The 24,800-nt window shown below is 41.5% G+C and overlaps 4 protein-coding genes across 7 annotated transcripts; 2 read left to right on the top strand and 2 right to left on the bottom strand.

Annotated features, from left to right (window-relative positions):
* Positions 1-849: 849 nt before the first annotated feature.
* LOC115753530 (protein TILLER ANGLE CONTROL 1) lies at positions 850-4,740 on the top strand. Its single transcript, XM_030692170.2, has 5 exons — positions 850-924; positions 1,045-1,096; positions 1,307-1,959; positions 2,316-2,478; positions 4,493-4,740. The coding sequence occupies exons 1-5, from the start codon at positions 919-921 to the stop codon at positions 4,525-4,527; spliced, it is 909 nt and encodes a 302-aa protein (XP_030548030.1). The 5' UTR covers positions 850-918; the 3' UTR covers positions 4,528-4,740.
* Positions 4,741-6,755: 2,015 nt separating this feature from the next.
* On the top strand, positions 6,756-9,223 carry LOC115753537 (cytochrome b5-like). Of its 3 annotated transcripts, none has more exons than XM_030692180.2 (4): positions 6,756-6,911; positions 6,999-7,147; positions 8,574-8,640; positions 8,727-9,223. In XM_030692180.2, the coding sequence occupies exons 2-4, from the start codon at positions 7,061-7,063 to the stop codon at positions 8,975-8,977; spliced, it is 405 nt and encodes a 134-aa protein (XP_030548040.1). In that variant the 5' UTR covers positions 6,756-6,911; positions 6,999-7,060; the 3' UTR covers positions 8,978-9,223. The 3 variants fall into 3 exon arrangements, with proteins under 3 accessions (XP_030548040.1, XP_048132727.1, XP_048132726.1); XM_048276770.1 differs by lacking the exon at positions 6,756-6,911 and adding an exon at positions 6,928-6,946; XM_048276769.1 differs by lacking the exon at positions 6,756-6,911 and having other exon boundaries at positions 6,952-7,147.
* Positions 9,224-12,396: 3,173 nt separating this feature from the next.
* LOC115753528 (cytochrome P450 78A9-like) lies at positions 12,397-14,519 on the bottom strand. Its single transcript, XM_030692168.2, has 2 exons — positions 13,444-14,519; positions 12,397-13,207 (listed from the first exon to the last, which is right to left on the bottom strand). The coding sequence occupies exons 1-2, from the start codon at positions 14,443-14,445 to the stop codon at positions 12,563-12,565; spliced, it is 1,647 nt and encodes a 548-aa protein (XP_030548028.1). The 5' UTR covers positions 14,446-14,519; the 3' UTR covers positions 12,397-12,562.
* A 2,764-nt stretch (positions 14,520-17,283) lies between these two features.
* On the bottom strand, positions 17,284-24,402 carry LOC115753522 (CDPK-related kinase 3). Of its 2 annotated transcripts, none has more exons than XM_048276708.1 (11): positions 23,123-24,402; positions 22,171-22,301; positions 21,771-21,812; positions 21,545-21,683; positions 21,179-21,257; positions 19,751-20,047; positions 18,782-18,891; positions 18,441-18,548; positions 18,117-18,179; positions 17,657-17,824; positions 17,284-17,558 (listed from the first exon to the last, which is right to left on the bottom strand). In XM_048276708.1, exons 1-11 carry the CDS (start codon positions 23,702-23,704, stop codon positions 17,418-17,420), a joined length of 1,860 nt encoding a protein of 619 aa, XP_048132665.1. In that variant the 5' UTR covers positions 23,705-24,402; the 3' UTR covers positions 17,284-17,417. The 2 variants fall into 2 exon arrangements, with proteins under 2 accessions (XP_048132665.1, XP_030548017.1); XM_030692157.2 differs by having other exon boundaries at positions 21,575-21,683; positions 23,123-24,400.
* Between the last annotated feature and the right edge of the window lie 398 nt (positions 24,403-24,800).

The raw sequence follows: 24,800 nt of genomic DNA, 5'->3' as shown, positions 1-24,800 counted from the left end.
ACCCTAATCCGGTTTTGTCTTCAAGCCGAGAGCTTCAAACCGAACATTTTGTTCGCCCTTCCAACTGAGCAGTCGTCTCATTCAGTCGTTGTCCTGTAACTTGTCAAGAATAAGATACTCTCAGAGCTACCGTCAAACGGCCTTCATCTCTCAATCTCAAACGGCAGTCCCAAAGCAACTAGTATTGACCCTAGGGTTCCCGGGGACTAACCTGTCCTGGTATCGCTCGGCGCAGCGGAAACGCGGGTAACACGAATCGCGATTCGCAGTACAAGTAAAACTCGCTACACGCACAAAGGCGCCACAAAGCTCGAAGTGCAGAGAGATAAACTATATCAATATCATTATCGATTCAATGCAAAAGCTTCTTAAAAAAGAATATACTGCACATATAGATAGCCTAAAATCCTAGAAAGAACCCTAAGGATATAATCTAAGGCACTAGTTCTATGATAAACCAATTGAAGGAAAATAGGCTTTCAGCTAAACTCTAATTTTTGTAGAATTTTGCTGTGATGAGCTAAAAAAAAGCACAAAGAGGCCCTTCTCTTTTTTATGCAACTTCTTGCTCTCATGCTATGCAATGACCCGTTTAATTCAAATGGATTAATGGAGCCTCTCCCTGTCTTTCTGAATCGAGCAAAGTTAAAAACCAACATCACGTCAAGAATATCGATCTATCGATCGTGCCAGCAAGACCCAACATGGACATGGGTTGCTGCTGATCCGACATGCCATGTAACCCCAAAACAGTGTGGTCCCGCTCCCCCAGCCACATGTCCTCACGGCATTCTTCCACCGGGGTTGCCCACGGCCCTTCTCTTCGCTTCCCTCTTCATCACCCTCGTTGATTTGCCCTCGTTCATTCGCTCTTGACACTTTGTTTCATTTCACCGTCCGCCAACTTGCAAAGGGAGAATGAAGGTTCTTGCATTCACCCCCCACTGCCGTTATTATTACGATCCTGACTTTCTTTTGCATGTCTCAGCTTGTTTGTTAATACTGTCCAAGTCTGCTCATCACTTTCTGTCATCCTCTCATCAGATCTTTAACTGGGTGCAAAAGAGGAAGAGGTTGAATCCTAACGTCCTCCAAGGTTTGAGTTTCCTAATTTTTCCCCTACCCCAAAGACGACATGATGTTCCTTCTCTGCCAGATCCCGTGCATCTGTCGAGTGCTTTTGCGCATCAATGTCGTTGGAACGGTGTTCTAGAGCGGTTACTAACTTTACAGAAGGTTGCGGGATCACTACTTGAAAGTTTCTTTCTTTCTTTCTTTCTTTCTTTTTTTTCAAATGTTTGTGCAGATCATGAGCTAGGCCGAAGCGTGAAAAATCCTGAATCCATCACTGCGGATGCGCTAGCATTACTTGAAGGGCTCACATTCGCGGGCGTGCTGGATGGTTGGAAAGACGGGATATTAACAATTGGAACTTTTGGTTATGACCCGCTGAAACCCTTGGACCAAGAAAAGGATGAGCTCTTCTTGGAGAGTCATCATGAGAGTCAGGAAGAGGAAGAATATCAGCATGATCTCCATCACTATCCTGGTGACCGGGAGGAACCGAATGTGGAGGACGAGGAACAGAACCCTCTGATGTTGACAACATTCTGCAACAACGACCTCGTCCTCGATGATGAGTTGCGACTACTGAATCAATACACAGATGAGATTGCTAAACCTCGCAGGTCAATGGTGGTGGACAACGTTGAGCTGGCCAAGGGAGTGGTGTTTGAAGAAGAAAAGAAGAAGAAAGGGCAGAGAGTGACCCTGGCCGACCTCTTCTCAGCAGATTCTGATGTCAAAGGAAAACCATATCCAAGTGAAGTTGATCAACCCACCAAGCCGTTGGCGAAAAAAGACCCTGCTTCAACCAAGAAAGATGGCCAGTCTTTTGCCAAGAAGCTCATTCATCACATGGTGTCTGAGGATTCACGCCCCACTAGAAAACTACACCGGGTGAGTGTCATTTTTCTCAACAAGCTAAGGTATGTATCTCCACAAAGTGAGAGCCTCTATATCACTTTTAGAGGTCAATGTTATTTCATTTTGGCTCTGCTGAAGTTATTCAGATGAATATACACATAAATAGTGTGAGGTATTATGGATCGAACATGTGGTATCCTTAAGCTCCTTTTCATTTTCACTTTTAGCATGCTTAAGTACTTCCTTAGGTGGTAAACAGTAAACACCGGCAGCTAGCAAACCCAATCTCAAATAGTATGTACTTTTGTTCTTGGAGACACGAACAACACTAATGACAAAATAAGGGTAAAGATTATTAGATGTAGTGAATGCCAACCCAATGCATGCAGTTGATGAGGAAGATGTTGAAGAAGAAGATCCATCCCGAGCTGGGGAGCAAGATAAATGACAAAGACGATCAAATGATGAAGCCTGGTTGTATTCACCAACTCCTTGTCACCAACAACAATCAGCAGAAGGACGAGTACCACTCTCTCCTTCAATCTCCTCAAGGCAAGTTGCTTTCCTTCTTTCTTTAATTTGCATCAGTGCAATACCATAGGCATCAACGCTTGTTAAATTCCAAGCAATATATGTCGAGAGTAGGAGCAGTCCCCAGCTTTCAACTCTTGTCGTTGAAGTAAAACAGACAGAAAAGTGCAAAACAAGGACTGAACTTTTTTGTACCATGGAGAGACAGATAGATAATGATATGGTGATCTGATGTACAAGATGCCCAACCTTCCAAATGAGTGGTCATAAATTGTTCTGTCTGTGACAAAAGCACATTGGCATTGGGCACCCATCTTCCCTTCAGCAAATACACTTGATGGTCTTGACTTGATTCACCATTATAAATCTGAGTGCTAAATCTGCCATATTACTTCCTTCCCTTTATCATAAATCATGACAAAGCCAGTGACATACACATTTATACTTGAAGCTACCAAAAACACAAGTCCCTCGCATAATTGTGCACATTACAATGTGGTTGTTTTCACTTGTCATGCTGCTGACGACACGAGGAGACGACAATAAGATATTCTTTGGAGACAAGTCTTACAAGACATGTTATACAATAAGAATGGCTCCACGGGGGTGGCCATTGAAATGCCACAAACTTAGATAAACTTCACATAGTTCTGAAAGCTAAATTGACTACATATACCACATCAATTGTAGAATATAGGTGAATAACTTTTTATTGTTTCCTAAGACCTTTCACATAAGTAAACCGACAAACCTTTGACCCACAAGTTTGTGTATTTGGATTAACGTTGTCTATTATCGTAAGTTACTCTCAAAACAAATCAATAAGATATAATACATAGTTCTTTCTAACAAGTATGTCAAGGAATACATAGTTGGGTGCGGAGTAGGCGCACAATCTCATTTCATCCATGATGTTAATTTGATGTATGAGTGCAGAGTCAATTTATGGAGATAGGCTTATCTTAAAAAAATTGATAAGAAGTAGTGAAAAAAACATACATAAGTCAAGAAAACTTTGAAAATCGTAATAAATAAATGAAAAAAAAAAATTTTAAGACTTACATTGGATAAACAAAACGTACTCCGTGAGTGTCATTTTAGGGCAGTCCTGTAAGAGGTTTGATCTTATATAATCATTTTCCTACTTGAAGTAACAAGTCCTGTGATTAGAGGGTCCCTCGTAGAAAAGTACCAAAGCATGAATCCAAGTAAGAAAAAGTCAGGGTAGTGGCTTTGATTGGTGATCAAGTTTTGACGGTGGGCCCAGTGGGCCGCCAGGTGTCCGCCACTCTATAGGCATAGACAACTTGTCCTTATTCTTTGAAAAAATTACACAAATAGTCGTTCAGCTTTGACTATGCAATGCGATCTCCGAACTTTCGATAAATATTCAAACGAATTATTGGACTAGATAAACATATTTAGCATTGACCCTGAACTTAAAGTAATGAAATGATGACATCGGATATTTTTATATAATCAAGGGACTAATTTGAATATTTACCAAAAGTTCATAGACCACATTGAAAAAATTAGAAGTTCCGAGATGACATTGCACATTAGGATAAAGTTCAGGAACCACATTGAAAAAATCAAAAGTTCAGGGATCACATTATATATTGGAAAAAAGTTCATGAACCATTTGTATCATTATCTAGGTAAAGTATGGTTTCTTCCCCATTTTTTCCACCAAAACACACACCAAGGTTGAAATGAGATTAAATGGGCGTTATGCAGTTAATCCTGTTGTTATCTTTTCTGTCTTACTTTCCACTTAAAGTTGAGATCCGCTAGTTAAATACATATATACATGTACATATGAAGTTAGGTCATTGATTCAACTTAATGTATTCGTTTTGATCAATGAGATAGACATGCAAGATGGTCGACTTGTCTACACATCCAAAGAAATTTTATCATGCTATTATTATCGAAATCACGGTATCGACCGGTCATTGCATGTGCATGTACAACCTTCGTCGTCATCTTTCTTCGTTGTTCTTGGTCATGGACATGTACTGGCTTATTTTTCCAGGTCTGCCGGCTGTTTTTGCAGATGCCATGGTGTGATTACAACTCGGACGTCTTCTCTGCCGACCATTCTTGTTGCTGTTTGATGCGCTTGGCTTTCCTTCTGAATGGAATTATCTTGTGTTGCAGCCTCTGCTAGGGTTTTATTTCATGTGAAAATTATTGACTCGTCGATGTGGCGCCTTGTGTCAGACCTAAACAGCGATTGTGATTGTGTTATTTTGTTTAATACCAACCAGCTGATGAACGTGATGATGGGGTACTTATGTCCTCTTGATTAGGGCACAAAGCAACGTGCTCGGTCATTCATTTGTCTAAACTTGGGATTCAAAGCTCTTCTTGCTCACGACAATCGACTTCTTGTCCATGTCCACGACCACAAGAACCACCAACTTGAAGGACTGCTCTATGTCTGTTGGCGTTCTATCATACTAGGTTTAGTCACTTCCTACATAATTAACTACCTACCCTTTATTTAATCGGTCATATGTTTTACATCAAGGCAAGCTAGTACTTTAATAAACCCGAATAGGATGGTAGAAATTTTTCAATCAGTCTTCAACTTATTATATGGACACCAATTTAATTTTAAACTTTTAGATTTTATCAATTTAGTCCTAAACCTTTGTACGAAATTCAAATGTAGCTCTTCCGGCCAATTTTCACCGGCATGGACGATTGACGATGACCGGATCGCCACATCGGCACTTCTCAAGACCGGAAGTGAATCGCTATGATCTTTCGAAAGGATGGGTATTCCTCACGCTCGGGATTGATCTCATATTCAAATAATGTGTCAGATCACGCCGATAGCAATCGAAAATTGGCCAGAAGAATTACATTGGAATTTGGTATAATGGTTTAGGACAGAATTAGCAAAATTGAAAAGTTTAAGACTAAGTTGACATCCATATAAAAGGTTTAGGAATGATTGGGTAATTTTCTCGGATAAGATCAACTTTTGCTTACCCATTATCCTTCGATAATGAATCACAACTAAGGTTTAAGAACTTCAAATCACATCCTTTAATTTTTGACATTTCTTATTCATTTTGCCATCACTCAATAATAAGCAAGACACCTAGTAAAACAATTTCCCATGCATTTAGTACACGATCGATTTCTCAAACGACATCTAATGTCCCCTTTTAAATCTCACAAATACCCCCACAATCATATTTCAGCAATTTCCCAAACTTATCTTGAGACATCAGCAAAAAGTTAGAAAGCAATTTTGAAGTGTTCAGACTCCAAAATGACATTGGAAATTAAATGAAAGAATGTGAACTTTTACACAAGAATCAACATTAACTCCAAGAAACTCTGGTACCATAATTTATGAACTTTCCTTTTCTGCTTAGTGATCGTGTCGATTGCACAACAATTTATAAGTAAGGAATCTACAAAATCCTAGTTTTTTTTTTTATATACTTAACGTATTCACTTTTCGAACCATGAAAAAGAGAGTTGCCGGGTGCTTGGACACGGGATTTGTCCACCCATAACCTCTAAGGTTTTATGGGTGAAGGGAAAAGAAGAGCTTATGGTATTAACAAACAACTCGAGGATAATATCATATAAGAGTAGGTAAGTATTGGTAAATAATGCAAATATATATTAGTAATTCGTTTAAGGAGTTGATAATTTCCAGGTATATCAACAGAGGTAACGGACAAAAGTTGGTCACTTAGATTTAGTTAGTAACTTAAAGGGAGAAACGTTGTCAACAATTCATCTTAACTTTGGTAATCGGGTATAAAATTTTGTTAGATTAAATTGTTGGTAAGTTATGTAAAAAAAAAAGTTTGTAATTCCCAAAAAAAGGCATATGAGACATTGGAAATTTCATGTATGAATTGGTAATTTAATAGAGTTTGGTGAGTGATCAAATGTAAGTTGGTAACCTAAAATTAATTGATGATTTAATCTTAGAAAAAATTGATGAGTAACTCAAATGGAGATTGGTAATTTCTTCTAACAATCGATAAATTTAGAACTTCAATAGGTTATACGGATAAAAGTTGGTAACTCATTAGTGAGCAATTTTGAAATGATTTTAAGTTAATCGAATAAGAGATTGTATTATTAACAAGGGAAAAGTCGGTAAATTATTTAAGTTAACGTTGCCAATTTCCTATAAGGTTTGGCAAAATTTAAAATGTTGATAGGATGTAAATGAGAGTTAACAAAATTGACCCGTCTTCTTTTTTTTTGGTCAACGAGATTGACCAGGCCATTGGTTGGTTATTTGTCGTTGACCAGACACAGTGAATGGGCACGAACTGTAGAAGCCAGCCACAGAGCGGTTAAGTCTGCCTGAAAGAATGAAGTCTGCCTAGTTGGTCGTAATTCGTCGGCGGAACGAAGGAGAAGAAGAAGAAGAAGAAGAACTCATCAGAGGGGCCATTCCGTCTCTCTACTGTGTAAGAATTTTCTGGGTCGATTGATATTGTCCTTGGCAATCTCTCTCTCTCTCTCTCTCTCAGTGTGTCTCTGTTCTTTTTGGACAGATTTGAGTCTGGTTGCGTTGAGAAGTGATCTGTGGAAGCAGCAGTTAGTGAACTGAAGGGACATGGGATCCAATCCTAAAGTTCATTCCTTTGATGAGGTCGCTGACCACAACAGCCGCGACGATTGCTGGCTTATTATCTCTGGCAAGGTCACTTCCTTCTTCCGTTCTTTTTCTTATTTCTCATTTTTCCTGTATTGTGTAATTGGGAAGATCGTGAGCAAATCACCCGTGGAGTCTCGGTTGGGGCGTTTCTTGTTTGTGTGTGCTCTATTACAGTGAGCTTGCACGCTTGCGGATTACTTGCTATATTGTTGGACTGCCATCGGTATTAATCGTTCTAGATCTGCCGTCCATGTAGCTTAATGTACCTTGGATTGGGTTGGGAAACCCCTCTATGCATGTTTACAGAGGCTATGGTTCTGAAGATGCATTGTCCTTTTTCTGATGATTGAGGTTCTCTTTCTTAGCCCTTTACTGTTTGGATGAGAATGCTCTCAACTCGTCAGTAGAGAACGATCTTGGGCGGTTGCTATATCTGCCTATATAGCTTCTTTCTTTCAATTGCTTGGTGATCTTCCCTCCTTGAGGCACGAGCCCCATTGAGCTAAGCTAAGCTACTTCTTGCAATTCTTTTGCTATGGTCCTTTTTCTATTTTCGGCTTCTGTTTTTGATTTTTCTTTTTTCTGAACTCCTTGTATCTTATAATTACTAGACCAAATATATCAGCTAGAGGTCAAAGGGCTTCCGGCAAGCCTCTTCATTCTTATATGTTCTTTTGCATATTCTCCTGATGAAGGAAGCTGCTTTGGGTAATGGCCTGAGCTTTTGAAACACTCCAGGAGGAACTTTTGCTTGAGAGAGTGAAAAGAATTTATGTCCCTGAGGAGTTCCTTTTAGTTGCTCTGGTCGACTAACCTGTTCACTTGTTAATGCAATGATTAGATTTCCCTTTCAGCATATTGCATCAAGTGTTACTGGCCTTTGCAAACCTGAATGTTTTAATTCACTGATGTGGATATCGTGGAGAATTCTTGGCCCTCTCAGTACCTTCAGTTCTCCAGTTTCACTAACCCCATGTTTGAGCATACATGCCCGTTATAGTTGCCTATTGTTCCAACAGAAGCTTTTCTAAATAATCTATAGAATGGACTGATGCTTCTTTAACAAGTCGATAGTGTTGTAAAACGTGAGATAGAAATGAAAAATATATCTTTTTTTTATTTTATTTTTCATATCTGTTTTGTCAACGAGTTCTCCTTTCTGTCATGATTCTTGAGATCATTTCCTTTGCAAAAGGGACTTTAGTTAGAGAATGACACGGAATGAAAATTCTTTGATGGCTTTCTGTATAGTTACATGAATGGTTTTACAGATTCATAATGGACGTTATACAAATACAACTCCTTGTATCCAATTTTTTCTCCTTCTAATGTGTTTCTTGATGTGATGTTGAATTAGTTGATCACTGTTAAAAATGCATTAAACATTATGAGCCATATTCTGGTACATGGCATGTGGAAATTTTATGGTTTTCTTTTGGGACTATATAAACAGCAAGTGGCTTTGTCTTAGGTCTATGAGGTAACTCCTTTTCTGGAGGATCATCCTGGAGGGGATGAAGTCTTACTAAACAATACAGGTGAAACGAATATTAGTCCCTTAAATTTCACACTGATGTGACGACATAAATTGTTATTTATCAATTGCACTGGTTTGGTTGTGTAGGGAAAGATGCAACTGATGAATTTGAAGATGTTGGTCATAGTGAATCTGCAAGAGAGATGATGGAGAAGTATTATATCGGCGAAGTTGACTGCTCCACTCTTCCAGCAAAGAGTGAGTACACTCCACCAACGCAGGTGCCTTCTGGCCAGGTCCAATCTTCTGGGATTGTGATAAAAATCTTGCAGTTTTTGGTTCCCCTGCTGATCTTGGGCCTCGCATTTGCACTAAGGTACTTTGGCAAAACAGACTAATTAGAAGTCTGAAGAATCAGAGTGTTGAGATGAAGCCATGTATGAGTTGCCAGTGATCAGGTCGTTCCATTATTATAGCATCAGAAGATTGCACTATGCATCATCTTGCTATGTGTATGCGCCTAGCAGCTGAAAATCATGACGCCAATGCTGCTTAGCTTGACACGTTGCTTCTCTATCTGTATTGTACTCTCAAAGTAACTTTATGTCTGGTAAAATAATTGCATCTCGCCTCAGTTTAGGCTACTTCCTATCCCAGCTCCTTTCCTTTGATATTTTTCGCTTAGGGAGATGTAACCTCCGCCTATCTCCTAAATTGCTAGGGGCATGCACAAGGTCTCTTCAGTCCTGAAATTGAAAATTCTTGCTGAAAACATCCCCAATACATTATGTTCCAGGAAAGTGAAAACAAGAATTGGTGATTGGATTTGAGCCTGTGTTGCCTCAAGATTTTGGACTTGGTTGTATACGTGCCGTCTGTGGCATCATTTATTCTACACGAAAATGCTCTCTAGCGTTATGGCATGATGAGTGTGTTGATCTGAAGAACAGAGTGATCTATGAAGGTGTGCTCGAAGATAGTCTTATGGAGCTAGATTAGAAATGTGTGGCCAATAAGCAATCTAAATGACAGTCACAGATAGATGAGACAAGAATATCTGAGTAGGCTTCACCCCAGCCATGATGATCTAAAAGAATCTTACAGAGGTTTTAGATAGTTGGTGGCTAAATTTTCCATATAGAATGGCCAAAGACTTGGTAATTTGGATGACTGGATTTGTTAGCGTCATTATCAATGTCATATCGGGTCATTTATAGTTTGATTAAGCTAAGCATCTTACCAAGAAAGATAAGCGAAGAAGATGAGGCTGTCGCGGGCACACGGAATAGCAAATAAAACCAAGAGAAGGAGCTGGTTGGAGCTGAGCTCGACGACCAGGGGTAACGTAATTCATCAGGCAAGTAGGCAATCTATTACGTCCTGGAGAGGGATTAGATAAGAAGGGCATGATCCGCGCTGAAAGTGACAACAGAAAATGAAATTAGCAAGCCATGATTGATTGTTGCTTCCTCATCCAGACATGGCAAAGTCTCCCTTCTTTTCTTCTTTGTTTGTTGGCTTTCCCCTTCCACTGGTTCAGGGATCTATCCAAGGATGCTTCGCGTGGCCGTCTTCTTCATCTTGTTTATGAAATGACTTGTATGTATCCAATTGATGAGGCGAGGCAGACCTTGTCATTGAATTCATGTATTTTCTTACTTGTTCAGCTGTCTCGGTTGGACAGGTAAGATGAGACTAAACAATTAATAACCAATCGGTCAACCCTTGAGAATAACGTTAGATTTAGTTTTACTTCAATAACAAAAAGGACACCTGCTAGTGCTCTCTCCTTCATTCTGTGTTACCTGGAAGTTAAGACTGAGTGGGGGGTTTGACCTGGAGACCGAATGCGTAGCCTCCCTCCTAAATTTGCCCTTCTTCTCCTAAATTTCCAATATGACCTGTTGCTGTTAATGATACAGACAAGTGATTTTGTTCGTTAAACTAATCGAGTGGATACTCTAGAGCGCACTATGTGGTATTCCGGACACATAGATATAGGATGAAATGAGATGTTCAGGGGGCGCGCATGGCCACACTTCTTTAGTGATCCTTTATATGGTAGTGTATCTTACTGTCGGATTAGATCATCAGTCTTTCATCTTTGAGTCTCTTTTCCCGGGTTAAAATTCAAAAGAGACCCCTAATTATCGCGGTCGAGCTAGCGAGAAGGTGATGGTTCTTTAAGGGAGTAATACTTCCATCATCAGTATGACTATCCACTTTGGCAAATGATTTTTCCTACTTACTCTTTCTAAAGTGGAAGTACTTGAAAAGGAATCCCAAGTTTCTTATCTAAATTTTGATAATGTCATGCTGCTGTGTTACTAGCCTCTGACGTTACTAAACCAACAACGCCAAAAGGGGTTGGGACATTTGGCCACCTGCTGTTCGACCATATCAGTGGATGCTCGCCTCCAATTTTTCATTGTATGTCATGCTCATGCGAGGTTAATCGAGAGGTTGACTTTGACTTGATTCCAAACACATCTTGCTCCCATTGGACCATTTGTATCTATATGCATTAGATTAGGATACCGATTCACGGATCTCTCGGTTCTAGAAACAAAAATAAGAGGATCAAACCGTTTCTTCTAACCTTTTTTTTCGAATTCGATAAATGCTGGAGGTGGGGCCTACGTAAGAGCGCAACCTAAATAGAATGCGGAGCACCGGTCCCGAACGACGATATTGTTAGCTCTTACCATTGCGGCTTATAGATATAGATGGGAGGTAAGCGAGGGTAGCTTGCTTCTATTCTCCTAGGCTACCTACACATGTTATTCGCCAAGAAAAAGGCAATAAGCGGTTCTTGATTTCATGGGATTTGGCCAATTATCTTGATCGTAGGATGTCATTGAGAAATAGAAATCCATGTTATCAAAAGATTTCCTGCTATTATTTCTAGTATGGAATAAGTCAATCATCCACTTTGATACCTTATTGAAAAAACAAAAATGGTGATATTGTTCCTCTATTGATCAATAATTTCGATTTTTTGGGAAGTATCATGATCATCCAATAATAATGGTTTCCATTTTTTCAAGTGAACGATTTGAAGACCTATTGATTCTAACAACCAGTTGCAAAGTCGATCATTCGGACCTTTCAATTCATAGACGTGGATCTCGGATCTATGAATAGGGGTATTCCCGAAACTCATAAAAAAAAAAAAAGGGAAAAAGCCACCAAAAACCCTAAACTATGCCCGTTGTGACACATTTACCCCAAACTTTTCTTTGCGACACAAAAAACCCTAAACTTATATGCATGTGACACATTTACCCCAAACTTGTGCTCGTGTGACACATTTACCCCAAACTTTTTGTTATGACACTAAAAACTCTAAACTTATATTCGTATGACACATTTACCTCAAAATTTTGAGGTAAATGTGTCACGCGAATATAAGTTTAGGGTTTTTGATGTCACAAAAAAAATATTTTGGGGTAAATATGTCACACGGGTATAAGTTTAGGGTTTTCAATGTCACAAGAAAAAGTTTGGGGTAAATGTGTCACATGAGTAAAAGTTTGGGATTTTTGGTGTCACAAAAAAAAGTTTAGGGTAAATGTGTCACGATTGACATAGTTCGGGGTTTTTGGTGGTTTTTTCCCAAAAAAAAAAAAAAAAAAAGGAAGTGAGACCAAAAAAGAAGAAGCTTGGACAAAAAGAGAAGTAACTTGGACAAAACGAAGCAAAGTGACTTGAACAAATCTTTTTTGTCGATAACCTCATACCAATCAAATCAATGAGATACGTGGACCAAGAAGCTCACTCTTTCTTCATTAGTGTCCGTTTTCTTGTTACAGAAGTAAGATAACAGACACTCACATCTCTATTCAGATATTATGACAAATTGCATGGTTGACCATGAAGAGCTAATGTCTGATCAACCAACTAAACCAGACTCGAGTACAAGTTACTTCAACCCCCAACAAGTGCCAGTCGACATTCTTTTCTACCCCGAAATCCAGACATCACTACTTAAGAGCTCTCCGGCGTGGGCGCACAATGACCGTGAGTGGATACGCCATCTCGCAAGAAAGCCTGAGCACCTCGGTCAAGTTGACGCCGGTGCCCCAGTCCGAGGCGGAGGGTAACCACTCATACTCGTGCAACAGATGGGCCGCCCAATGAGTGACGGTGATCAGCCCCAAGCTCTTCCCTGGGCAGCTCCTCCTACCCGATCCGAAGGGGGCAAGCCTCAGATCCGAACCTAACACTGAAAGCTCCACCCTTCCTTCCTCGCCTGCAACGAACCTTTCAGGCATGAACCGATGAGGGTCCTCCCAGACCTCCGGGTCCCTGGATATGGCCCACATGTTGACCATTGCTGTAGTCCCTGCGGGCACGTGATGCCCGTCGACCAATGTGTCCGCTGCTGCCAATCGTGCCCAGGAGAGGAGCGGACCGGGTGGGTGCAGTCTTAGGACCTCCTTCACCACGGCCTGCAGATAAACCAGACGTGCCGTGTGTCCCTCGTCGACGACATCACTGCGGTATTTTCCCACCACTTGGTCGAGCTCATTTTGTACCTTGGATTGCACCTCAGGATGCAGCACCATCCTTGCCAGAATCCACTCGATCAAGACAGCAACCGTGTCCGTCCCTCTGAATATCATTTCCTACACCAATTTGCATATATTTATACAGTAGAACTCTCATCTGTGAGGCAGCAATGATTTGATAATGCACGACCACATGTACTTTATATTCCTTGATGTCCAAATTCTTAACTCAGTTGTTTCTATATTTGTGAGTTGGATGCTAGGAACATTAGCCACTAGATTTGTATAACAAGATAAGGGGGAGAAATTGTAAGATGAGGTGTGCAGATCTAAATTAAATTCTGCTTACGTACCCAAAGAACAGCAATAATATCCAAGTCGGACAATTTCTCAGAAGCTTGAAGAGAGAGCAAAACGTCAACGAAGTCCATGCAGTCTCTGTCGCCGGCCTTCTCTCTATGTTCCCTGATCATTCGGCTGACAAAGACCTTCACCTTAGGTAAGAGTCGCCAGCATCTGGCCCGAATGTTCTGAGGATCAAAATCAGACAGCCAAGAGAAGTGGTCCGACCAGTTGAGCGTGCCCAGCAATTCGTACCCTTCATCGACCAACCTCTTCAGCTCCTCCGCTTCTTCATTCATATGATCCAGTTCATATCTGCGTCCAAACACCAGGAACATCATGTGGTGGAGCGAAGCTCTTTTGAGGACTTGGTGGACTGTGAAAGGTTCACGATGGTTGTGGCGACCCAAGGATGAAACCATCCCAGAAGCAATGGCACATCTCTGATCCTCGGTAGCCTTGATTTGCTTCGGACAGAAGAAATGGGTGGCAGCGATTCTCCTGAGCACTCTCCAGTATTCACTACAAGGAGCAAACCCGATGGCTCGATTAAACATCAAGCTGTAAGCGGACTCCTTCACGGGACGATCTGCAAACACACGGCTGTGGAGGATCTCTTTGGCCACGTCGGGATCACATGTGACAATAACACGCGTGTGGCCCAAGCTGAAGGCCATCAACCGCCTTGCGTCATGTGATTGAGCGGCGGCTGCGATCTGGCGATGCGCGAGCTGGTTGGCCATCAGTTTGATGCTGCCAAACAAAGGCAATCCTCTAGGACCTGGAATAGGCTTGAAGTTACTGAAGGAAGAAAGCTTTCCCTTGGAAAAGCAGTACTTGCCCCAAGCAGGACCACCAGGATGAGCCCAGTAAACTAGGGAAATTGACAGCCAAGCTAAAGCGGCGAAGAGGAGAAACGTATATGCCATCGCGACATGCGGTTGCATAAAAGCTCCGGATAGTTTGGTGGCAACAGCAAAAGCCCAGAGGGTGGTATCGACATCGGTTTTCATTAGAGGCGAGTGGAGAGAGGGAAGCTTTACAGGTTTGTTTCGCTATCGGATTCAGCTAAGAATGGAAGGAAGTTGGCAATGGTAACAAGTCTTAAAGACAAAGAAGCCGAAGCATATAGTACATATATAATGTAAGGACATCGGTCCAATGCATTGTATATAATCTATAATTGGGGAAGCGTAATCGTATGTAAAGATGGAGTAATAAACCATAGAAGGTAAGGAAAAAAATTAAGCGAGAAGCACTGTCAATGAACGAGTGCATGACGCCCATCACTTGGAGAGGATTTGCTCTCGTGCTGACGTTGTGGAGTGGACTTCATAAATCCGAGGACCACCACTACCCCCAGCTTAGCTTAACATCAGCTTTCTGCATTTTCTGTCTCTTGGGTTCATAATTGTTTCATTGAAGAAAGTCAACACTCTGAACAACGGAGTAAGATATTACACGCCCCCAATCTAAGAGCGGACCTTAAAATTAACATAACCCCGATGACGCACGTCGTTGTAAACATTGGTGAGACTTGTAAGCTATGGAAAAGGCCGTGTCGAATTTTGAAATACTGAGTTCAAGTACATTTCTTGACAACCTCTGGGATTGGAATTGTCACAACCAAATAATCATAAAATTTGGAAAGCATGTGCATCAGACAACAAAATCAGGTACTTTCAGACAGATACCATTGCCAACGATGTCCAATTGTATCTGTCTGAGAGCAGCATGCAATGCATGGTCCTGCACCAGCAGTTGGCCTCACCAGCAAAATCGTCGGATTCTTAGATTATTCTAGACATCACCTACGTCATGGGGATTCAACAAATGAATTAGCTCAATGAACAGGGTCGCATTGCATTCACCAAATTTTCCCTTCGAATACGCACTCCACCCAAATTTCAGTCAAGCTAGCTCAGTACTGGCCCAGATATGAAGATACTAGGTAGACCTTCTGTTCCTCATCTAAATTAACACTGTCTTCCAGAGAGTTTATGATGCACGAGAGTTTCCATGAAGTCGAGCGATAAAGATGTGCAAAGACGACATGTCTTTTAGGCAACGAAACAAGGACACGGTGAATTGCAGAGGCAGCAGAAAAAGAACCATATAGGAGTATCCCTTCTGATACTAGAGAAACTAACTTAATGGCCATTATTAGATCAAATAGTCATCACTCATGACATAAACAATTAATGGAACGAGTAAAATCATGGGACTCCTGAATGCAATTCGTGCTGACTAAATATTACTTATTCTTCTGGCAGTCGCTTTCTCTGCATAGCCTAAGGTCCCTAGCCGGGGAAGGGCCCTTCTAGGAATTGCCTCGTCTCCTTTGCTTATTCTCAAACCAGAATCTGTCATCTGGAAGTGTCTTACCAACTTGGGTTTTGTTAAGATTTTAGCTCTCTCGTGACCTTTACTAGCTAGGTAAGACTAATATATGATCGATCACCTTCAGTCGTTTCGAGTGGTTAATACAAAGAAGCTGTCCTCCTTGGAACTTGTCAGTTGTTAGGGAACGCCCGCTTGCTTGGCCTGGTGGTCATGTTCGGGTGGATCAGGCACATACCCATCCCTAGCCAGCTCCAGGAATGTGGAAGCAGACCACTAAGACCAGCCCGTCGTTCTACCTAGCATATTCTTTTAGACAAACAGTTTGGAAGTGGGTAAAAACAAATTGTCATCTCACCTGTAAAAATTAAAGAAAAAAGATCTCGGATGACGATAAGCCCAGAAATTAGAACATAGAGACATAATGCAAGACAAAGAAAACCTCCTGAATTCAGTGAAATCATTCTTCTTCCTGGTTTTCAAAGGCCTTGACTGGTGCAGGCTTGGACTAGAAGACAAGATCTGTCCAAATTTCACTGAAGGGGTTGTGGCCTGGGAAGCTCCTAAAGAGACCTCAGAGATTGGTTTACAGAAAACCAAGACCTGGCAGACTACTTATCCTAGATCCCCACATTTGTCAATTGAATTGCCAAGCTGCACGGTCGCCATAAAACAGAATGTTACAGAGCAAGTCCGAGCCGTCTATGGATATGTTAATTCACGTAAGAGTTGAAATCTTTAACGCGTTTGTAAGCTAAGCAATAGAAAATGTTTAGTTTACTTGAATTTCGATAATTAAAAACAATCAAATAAACTTTAATCATCTAAATTCAATAATTGATAGCTAACAAGTTATCATATGAGCAAGTTACCAGTCAGTATTGCATTACCAGTAACATTTGGAACTTATCTATGTTTCTATGTAGCCACGAACACTGGTAAATGCTACTCTTTATTTCACACACAAAATGCCTTGGTTGTCTGCGCTGTAATAAAGTTATGGCAATTCGGTGATTTATCTGTGAAATGGCACAGTTTTGAAGACTCGTTAAGACGAGGGTCTCGAAAAAGAGTTTCTACGACTAGAAAAGACTGTATTAAAAGTACAAACCCTGTACATTTGATTACATAATAAAATTTCTCAAGACACTCACTAATCCAACTCACTCCATGTTTTGGTCATCTTCATCACGACGTACCAAAGTGGACGCAGGATAGTCGAATGACAGATCAAGTGCATCCCCCAGAAATCCAACTCTCTCTCTCTCCCCAAGTCCGACCACCAAGCTCAATACTCAATAGATTGTTCGTAAATGTCCAGTCGCCAATTCCTCCCAACTTGTGATTCTCTTTTCCAGCAAAAGAAAATAACAAAAATAGAATGAAACATTCAAAAGATAGGTGGGCTAAGTGCACCGGCAAGGATGTCATCTTCAACCTGAATTAAAGGCAATAATCACAGCATTTAAACTAATAGAGCCCCTTTAATTTTCTTCTATTTTTTTTTTTTAATCCTGCCTGCCCACCAACGGAGAGAAAAGCGAAAGAAAACCTCCAAACCTTCAGAAACCATAAGAATTGGAAGATATATGTTGAACTAAAGAAAACCCCCAAGGAAAAGAAATACTTCAAAAAAACCAAGATTCTAATGTTGTCTGGCATGTGAACTGCGAAGCGTCACACCATGTAAAAATCTGGTATATCCAAGCAAATTAAGTTTTCCATCCGAGTTTCTGATCCAGTCTTTTAGGTTCAAGTGAGCTGCTGAAGGGTGAACATTCAATTCCTGCAGTTATTGGTAAGAGAATCCCGACAAATATAAGCAAATAGTGCACAAGCAAAAGATTAACTAATGTTTCCTTTGAAAAGACTGATATTTCATACCCGCGCCAACTCTTCAACTGAGATGACTCGGTTACCCTCTCGTTCGAAGTGATCAAAAGCATCAGAGGCTATCTGCTCCCACCCTTCAAGAGCCTCCAGTTGATGTACACTGATTGCAGCAGCACAAAACTCTTCAAAGCCCATCCTTCTGTAAGCAAGAGGCTCCATCTGAAAATAACAATTATCAAAACAAAGCGGCGAAAGGTATATTAAGATACTAAATTCATTCGTTGTTCATTAAAATCCCATCTTTTTAAGACAAGAGCATCCTAAACAATATAGTTGACCACATTGCAGCTAAGAAAGAGAGCAGAGTAATTCTTTTCATCAAGCAGAGAGAGAGAGAGCCGCTTGAATCATTAGAAAACATTGCTTTGATCAGCCTGTGACCAGTAAATCTCACTAGCAATAGCAGTTGGACCATGTGGATGGACACATTATACAGGACTCAGAGCCTTACTGCTTTCAAAATCTCAGGAACCCGGGATTCCTTCGTAGCATCGGTACCATTTCGCTCAAGAACCTGCACATTATTGTCCTCATTAGTTTGACTTTACACTAGAAAAAAATGAGAGAATCTCCACGAACTACCAATTTCCATGGACATGCAAAAAATGACAATAGATCGACTAGACATGGAATATAGTGAAAGGTGCAAAACCACAGTTTTCAAACACATCGCACAACAGAAGGACCACATGAAGTGCAACCAGTAATTCTCTTTTTCCCACAGAAAGACCAAATGATCACATTAACACATTAATGGATAAAGCAGCACTTGTACCCTTCTGAAATTGTCGAGAGAGACAAACCCATCTTTATTTGGTTCCAGCAACTGGAACTGAGCCCTAAGATACACCAGCTCACCTTCTGTCAAAGCTTTCGAGAGAGCCTGCAAGTACCCAAGAACAAAAGGAAATTCAAGTCACTGTCAAGAGGCGAGTGAAAAGGACCCGCTCCTTTGAACTTTGAGAGTATGCACATTTTAGCAATTTAACAGGAGGGACCATACCATCCAAGAGTGCAACTACAAGTGCAAAGTATTGACTCATTCAGAGAAGCCCCAAAAATTGCACAGAGAGAGAGAGAGAGAGAGAGAGAGAGAGAGAGAGAGAGAGAGTTCACCTTCAAAGCTGTTCGTTTCAAAGGCGTTGCATGAAGATACAATTTAACTAGCTTAAAGATTAATATGTCCAGAGGAATGGGACGACTCTCATCCCGCAACCAAGGGTGAGCTGCAATTACGCAAATACTATTTTAGTTATCAAACAAAAGCAACAGTCCACTATGCTCATCAATCTGAGTTTTTCCAAGTTAAAGCCAGTGACTTAAGAGAACATAGTATAACATATTTAAAGCACTCAACCATATACCCAAATTCCAAGGTCAGTACAGTACTCTAACTTTCCACATGTAACTGATGAAAATTACCTAGCTGCTAACTGCTATTGGCCAAATTGGTAAGCAACGAAGACCAAATAACTGCTATAAACATCTCGACGTGCACAGGCTAAGAGAGGGAGAGAAGAAGGGGAGAAAGGAAGAGGAGGGGGGGGTGCGGGAGAAGAAGTTTCATGTCTTCCCAACCACACATGCGCATGCAAATAGAAGCAAAATTAAGTACAGAAGGTAGACAGATTTAATGAGCATAAGGGTTTCCTCATGTTGGTGGCAGAGAGAGCTTAAGGATCTCGATGCAAGGGAGAACCAAGAAGATCGGCCCCAATGCCACATATAGCATTTTAACATTTACTTCTATCTCTGCACCCAAAAAGATCGTTGCCGAATAAGCAGAGAGAGCTTAAGGATCTTGATGCAAGGGAAAACCAAGAAGGTCGGCCCCAATGCCACTTAAAGTATTTTAACAATTAATTCTATCTCTGCACCCAAAAAGATTGTTGCCAAATAATTGCACACACATAAGCAGATCACTCTTGGGAGGCAGTAAAGTTCCAACGCTGAGGTTGTGTGAACCAAGGAATAACAATTCAGCAACTGTCTGGCCCCCTGACACACTAATAATGGTAATGGCAAAAACAAAGGGTCAAAGCTTGCGTAGCAATTAAAAAGTGAGTTGCTACGAGCGGGACTTACTCAAAGCTTGTACAGCAGTCATTCTCTTTCTGTAGTCCTTGTTCAAGAGCCTTTTCACAAAGTCCTTGGCCTCACGAGAGACAGAAGGCCATGGTAAGTCCTCAAAATTAGGATCAGCCCGTAGTACAGCACGAAAAATTCCGGATTCTGTCCTTGCCCAAAATGGCCGGCTTCCACATAACAGAATATATGTGATCACGCCAATGCTCCAAATATCTGCTTCCAGACTATAAGATCGATGAAGGACTTCAGGAGCCACGTAATATGCGCTTCCGACAATATCATTCAGTCTTTCCTCTGTTCATATTGGAACAAAACAATTAAATATCCTGAGCTGATACCGACGGTAACCCAAAATGAGTACGTGGACATGACTGCCAGAATAGTTGACATTGGTTAAGCCCTAAGTTAACCTGGCTATGCATGATTTTACCCCAATAAGTTTACAAACCACAAGAGGATATTCTCTACAGTTAACAGTACAGTTCAAGTTTCTCATGGTACATCTCCAATACTACTTATGTCTAAGTATTGCTTAGACTATGTGGAATTTTGAGAAAAAGACTGTACGGGGGGGTAAAACTCTTGTTACCCTTCAAGCTTCGATGGTGCTTATAGCATTCTAACCTAGAGGGAGGGCTTTTTAAAAAATCAAAAATAAAATTGCCCACCCCATTTCAAGAGAAAAAGAAAGAAAGGAAAAGTACAAAAAGAAACTTACTCCAATACTTTTTCTAAGATACACTAGAAAAAAATTTGTACGTGAAACATCGGGTGCACACCCACAAACACGTGTATGAATACGTACCACAAAAAGAAAAAAAGACACGTATCTAAGTGGTTGAAATCCCCATGACCTGTTTTAAACAAAACTTATCATCCCATCAACCATGCTCCGTAGATAGACGCATGTATGAATACGTGCCACAAAAAGAAAAAGACACGGTATTTAAGTGGTTGAAATCCCCATGACCTGTTTTAAACAAAACTTATCATCCCATCAATCATGCCCCATAGATAGTAAGATAAACAAAATATATAAATCACTCATAATGCCGGCATAACATTTGATTCTGGCTACTCTCGGTCCAATTTAATACAATTCATAACTTGAAGAATTGAATTTTCATTCATGACTAGAATCTCAATCTGATACTTGGATTGATCCACCACTATTCGCTAGTTTTGTCATCACAGGGTGCAGTTACTATATGCAACAGGACATGAAAGACTTCATGACAGCTAGCCATTAGCTGCTTTGTTGTTCTTTTACGTTTTCTTTGTTGCCAAATACAGTTCTTTATTATCTTCACTTAACTACAGGAATGCTAATAAGATGGAACCCGCGATTAAAAGAATGATTCTACTTCTTTCACATATACAGGTGCATCGATGTTACTCATGTAATCAGGAAAAAATTCTGAATACCTGGTCGGATGAAGTCAGAAAGACCAAAATCAATAAGCTTCATATCAGCATCTTCACTTCTAGATGTGAATAGGAAATTCTGTCAAGCAGCATTTTCCTGTAAGTAGTGGTGGCTAAAACAGCATGCACATGTTATGTTAGACTATACTCCTCTGTGTGCGCGCGCGCGCGCGAGCGAGCGAGTGTGTGCGCGGGCGAGCGCGAGCATGCGTGCACGCGTGTGTGGAGACAAAATTAGACACACACAATCAAACCCCATGGGTGCCTACATGCGATCGAACATAGTCACGCAAACCTGTGAGCACCTTTAAAACCATGGCAGGATCTTCACATTATAAAAGAAAAAGCTGAATAGTCTTTTCATACCATAATTAGATTAAGAATACGATAGCAGACCTCTGGCTTTAAGTCACGATGCACAACACCTTGCAGATGGCAAAATGCAACGACGCTAAGAATTTGCACAACTATTACTTTCGCGTCTTCCTCGGAATATCTTCCTCCTCTGTAGCAACAACAGAGAGAACTTTTCAAGGTCTTATCTACCATGCAAAAAAATAAGAAAACCAAATGTCCATTGAATGATCCCAACCTCGATAAAATTCTGTCAAGAAGTTCCCCACCTTCACACAATCTGATAAGACACAAAATTCAAAAATTGTCAGAAGCCAATAGTGAAAAGCATTTTGATAACTCAGTAGTTGTGTAGATTCTTTCCCCTCTTCCAGCTTATTCCATGTGACCAGGAAGAAAACAAAACATATGAACATCTATGGCAAGCGTTTCTTCTGCAGCTCATTACCCTTGGTCCTCAATGATTTCCAAAGGCATAGTCCAACAGCTAAATAGAACCATCATAATAATTCAATCTAAAAGCAAAAGTACGAATCCTAAGTCCTAATCCCATCATGGGCGAACTATTTTCGAAAATTAGAGACAAAAGCAGCTTTAGCCACGATGTAACTAATAGGGACAAAAAGAAAAAGACATACTCCATGACTATGTAAACGTTATTGGCATCCTCACATGCATCATAAAATTTGACTAGGTGCTTGTGGCCGGATAGAGCCTTCAAAATTTTCACCTCCCTGCGGACATCTTCAATTGATATTGCGGTTGTCATCTGCCACAAAAGTTCAGATAGGACTCAGATGATGATTATATAACATTTAAATGAACGTAAAAATGCAGTAGTGCTAAACTACTTTGCACCTGCAAAAGAGGACTGATACTTCAACCACACAATCAGGCCCGATGAAAACGATGCAGTGAAGTGGGAAGAACTTCCAACATGATATATACTCAAAATTAACGAATGGCACATAGAAGTTTTGCCAAACTGACAATGCATCTCCTAGTTTCAGCGATTTTACTACAGCTTAATGATTTCGAGACACTATTATGCCAAGGATTCACCCTGAATCATATCAATCATGCCCAAATCTTGAAATCCACATACCACATTTGTAACATAAGTACAATAATCAGAAAATTTCTTAAGGTTCATAAAGCCAGGACATATTTATTTTTGACTTCGGAAATTGCATACATTACAACGATTAGGCAATGTTATTGTGACTACATTCAAGAAAAACTGTAACAGGGCAGTCAGTAATATCCTGTTAAACAGGAACTGGAATCCACACTTAACGCTCGAATGCAGTAAACAATTAACCTCTGAAGTTGGAATAAAGCAGTAAACAGATTGGAAACCCAATGGAACATGCATGCCTGGATTGAATCATGCAATGCCTGAATTTTTTATCAGGAAAAAGTCAATGTGGTACTGGTTCATTCACTAGCATCAACTTCAGTCCCAATAAGTTTGCAATTCGAGCACCCATGGATAGGTATAGGAGCGATCACGAAATGGATACAGGTATAGTTATCTAAAGCTCGTACCATTCGAATACGAATGCGAATCACAAGGGGAGTGGTGGGTACCTTAGCTTTGGAGATGATCTTGACGGCAAGAAGCTGATCCTTGAGGTCGCCCTTCCGGCCCTTGGCAGAGCAAGTATGACCAAAATGCCCCCTCCCGACTTCCTTCCCGAGCTCGTATTTGGCCCCGAAGTTCTTGTTGTACCCGAAGCTCTTATCCAGCTGCTGCGCCTCCGCCTCCGCTGCCGCTGCCGCTGCCCCACCTCCTCCATCTCCTTCTCGGCCTTCCTCGGGGATCGTCCCGTGCTTCGGGGACATGTACGCGAAGCGCTTGGCCAGAGAAGCCTTGATGTGCTTGGCGGGGGACGGCGGAGGGAATGGGCGCCTGAAGAACTTGCGACGGGGGGTGGCCCTCCCGGGGGACGGGGACACGCCGACGCCGTGGGGATAGGGGCTGGCCCAGGGGCTAGGGTTAGAGGGCCTGGCGGGGGTGGTGCTGCCATGGCGGACTTGGGAGGGAGTAGAGGAGGAAGGAGGAGGAGGAGGAGGAGGTTGGGAGGGATTGTGATCGCCGGAGACGGAGATGGTGACGACGTCATTGTCGGAGGCGGCGGTGGGAGCGGTCTTGCCGTAGCATTGGCCCATGGCTTCCGTTCCGGCGGAAGAAGAGATATAAATACGAGAGAAGGGGACGGATGGGTCAAAGAGACTACATCAGACGGTGGAGAAGAGATGCAAAGGAAGCAGATCTGACCGCGAACACCAGGAAGATCCCAAAACGGGCGCAAAACGATAAACGAGGGGAATGAAAAAAGGCCGCGTTTTTTTTTTTTTTTTTTTTGGCGCAGAATCAGAGTCAGACAAAATGGAAGAGAGGAGAGGGGGAGAGGGGGGGGATGGCGAGAAGAGAAGTGACACACAGAAAGAGAGAAAAAGACAGGAACGACACCAAAAGGACCCTGTTTCTGATTCTTCTCTGTTCCTCTGTCCCTGTCTCTCTGTCTCTCTCCCTCCCTCCCGCCCTTTTGTCTTAATCTCCTCCTCCTTCTTCCTCCTCTTCCTCTTCCTCTTCCTCTTCCTCGTCTGGTTATGCTGGAAATGCTGCGGTTGTGGTTGGTGATTGGGCTAGAAAAGGAAAGAGGAATGAAAATGGAATAGGATCCACATGCATCCACTCCCAATTCACATTTTCCCAGCACATATACTCATTTCACGCCATTACGGACAGAGAGAATTGGAAATGGTAACAGTCAGGTCGGGCAATTATGAGCTGCATCTCGACCCGATTCGAAGGAGGGAGAGAGACAGAGAGAGAGCGCCTTATTATCTACGAGGGAGATTTCTTACACGTGTAACCGTGATTCTACTTCTCTCTCTCTCTCTCTCTCTCTCTCTCTCTCTCTGTGGCGCTGGTCAAAATGGAGGAGTGATGTGATGCAGCCAAGGAGGAGTGTTGTTTATTATTTCTTAGTTTCGTCATTTTGGTTCTTTAATCTTCTTCCTTTCCTCCTCCTCCTCCTCCTCCTCCTGTGGTGACGTTGTCAACCCCTCTCTCCATTTGTTTAATAACAGCAATCTCCATGAACCAGCGGACCCTTTCCTTCGTCTCTTTTCTTTAATCTCTCCGCCTCACCGGTCAACATTAAACGCTTGCGCAGTTAACAGAGCAAACCCCACCCCCAACTCCCACCACCATTCTCAATCCATCCCCCCAACAGATGTGCAATTTGCTCAGATCCAG

This window comes from Rhodamnia argentea, chromosome 3 (assembly GCF_020921035.1).
Source record: "Rhodamnia argentea isolate NSW1041297 chromosome 3, ASM2092103v1, whole genome shotgun sequence".
NCBI lineage: Eukaryota > Viridiplantae > Streptophyta > Magnoliopsida > Myrtales > Myrtaceae > Rhodamnia > Rhodamnia argentea.
Note: the sequence above shows the minus strand (reverse complement) of the source record. Positions and strands in the feature narration are given on the sequence as shown.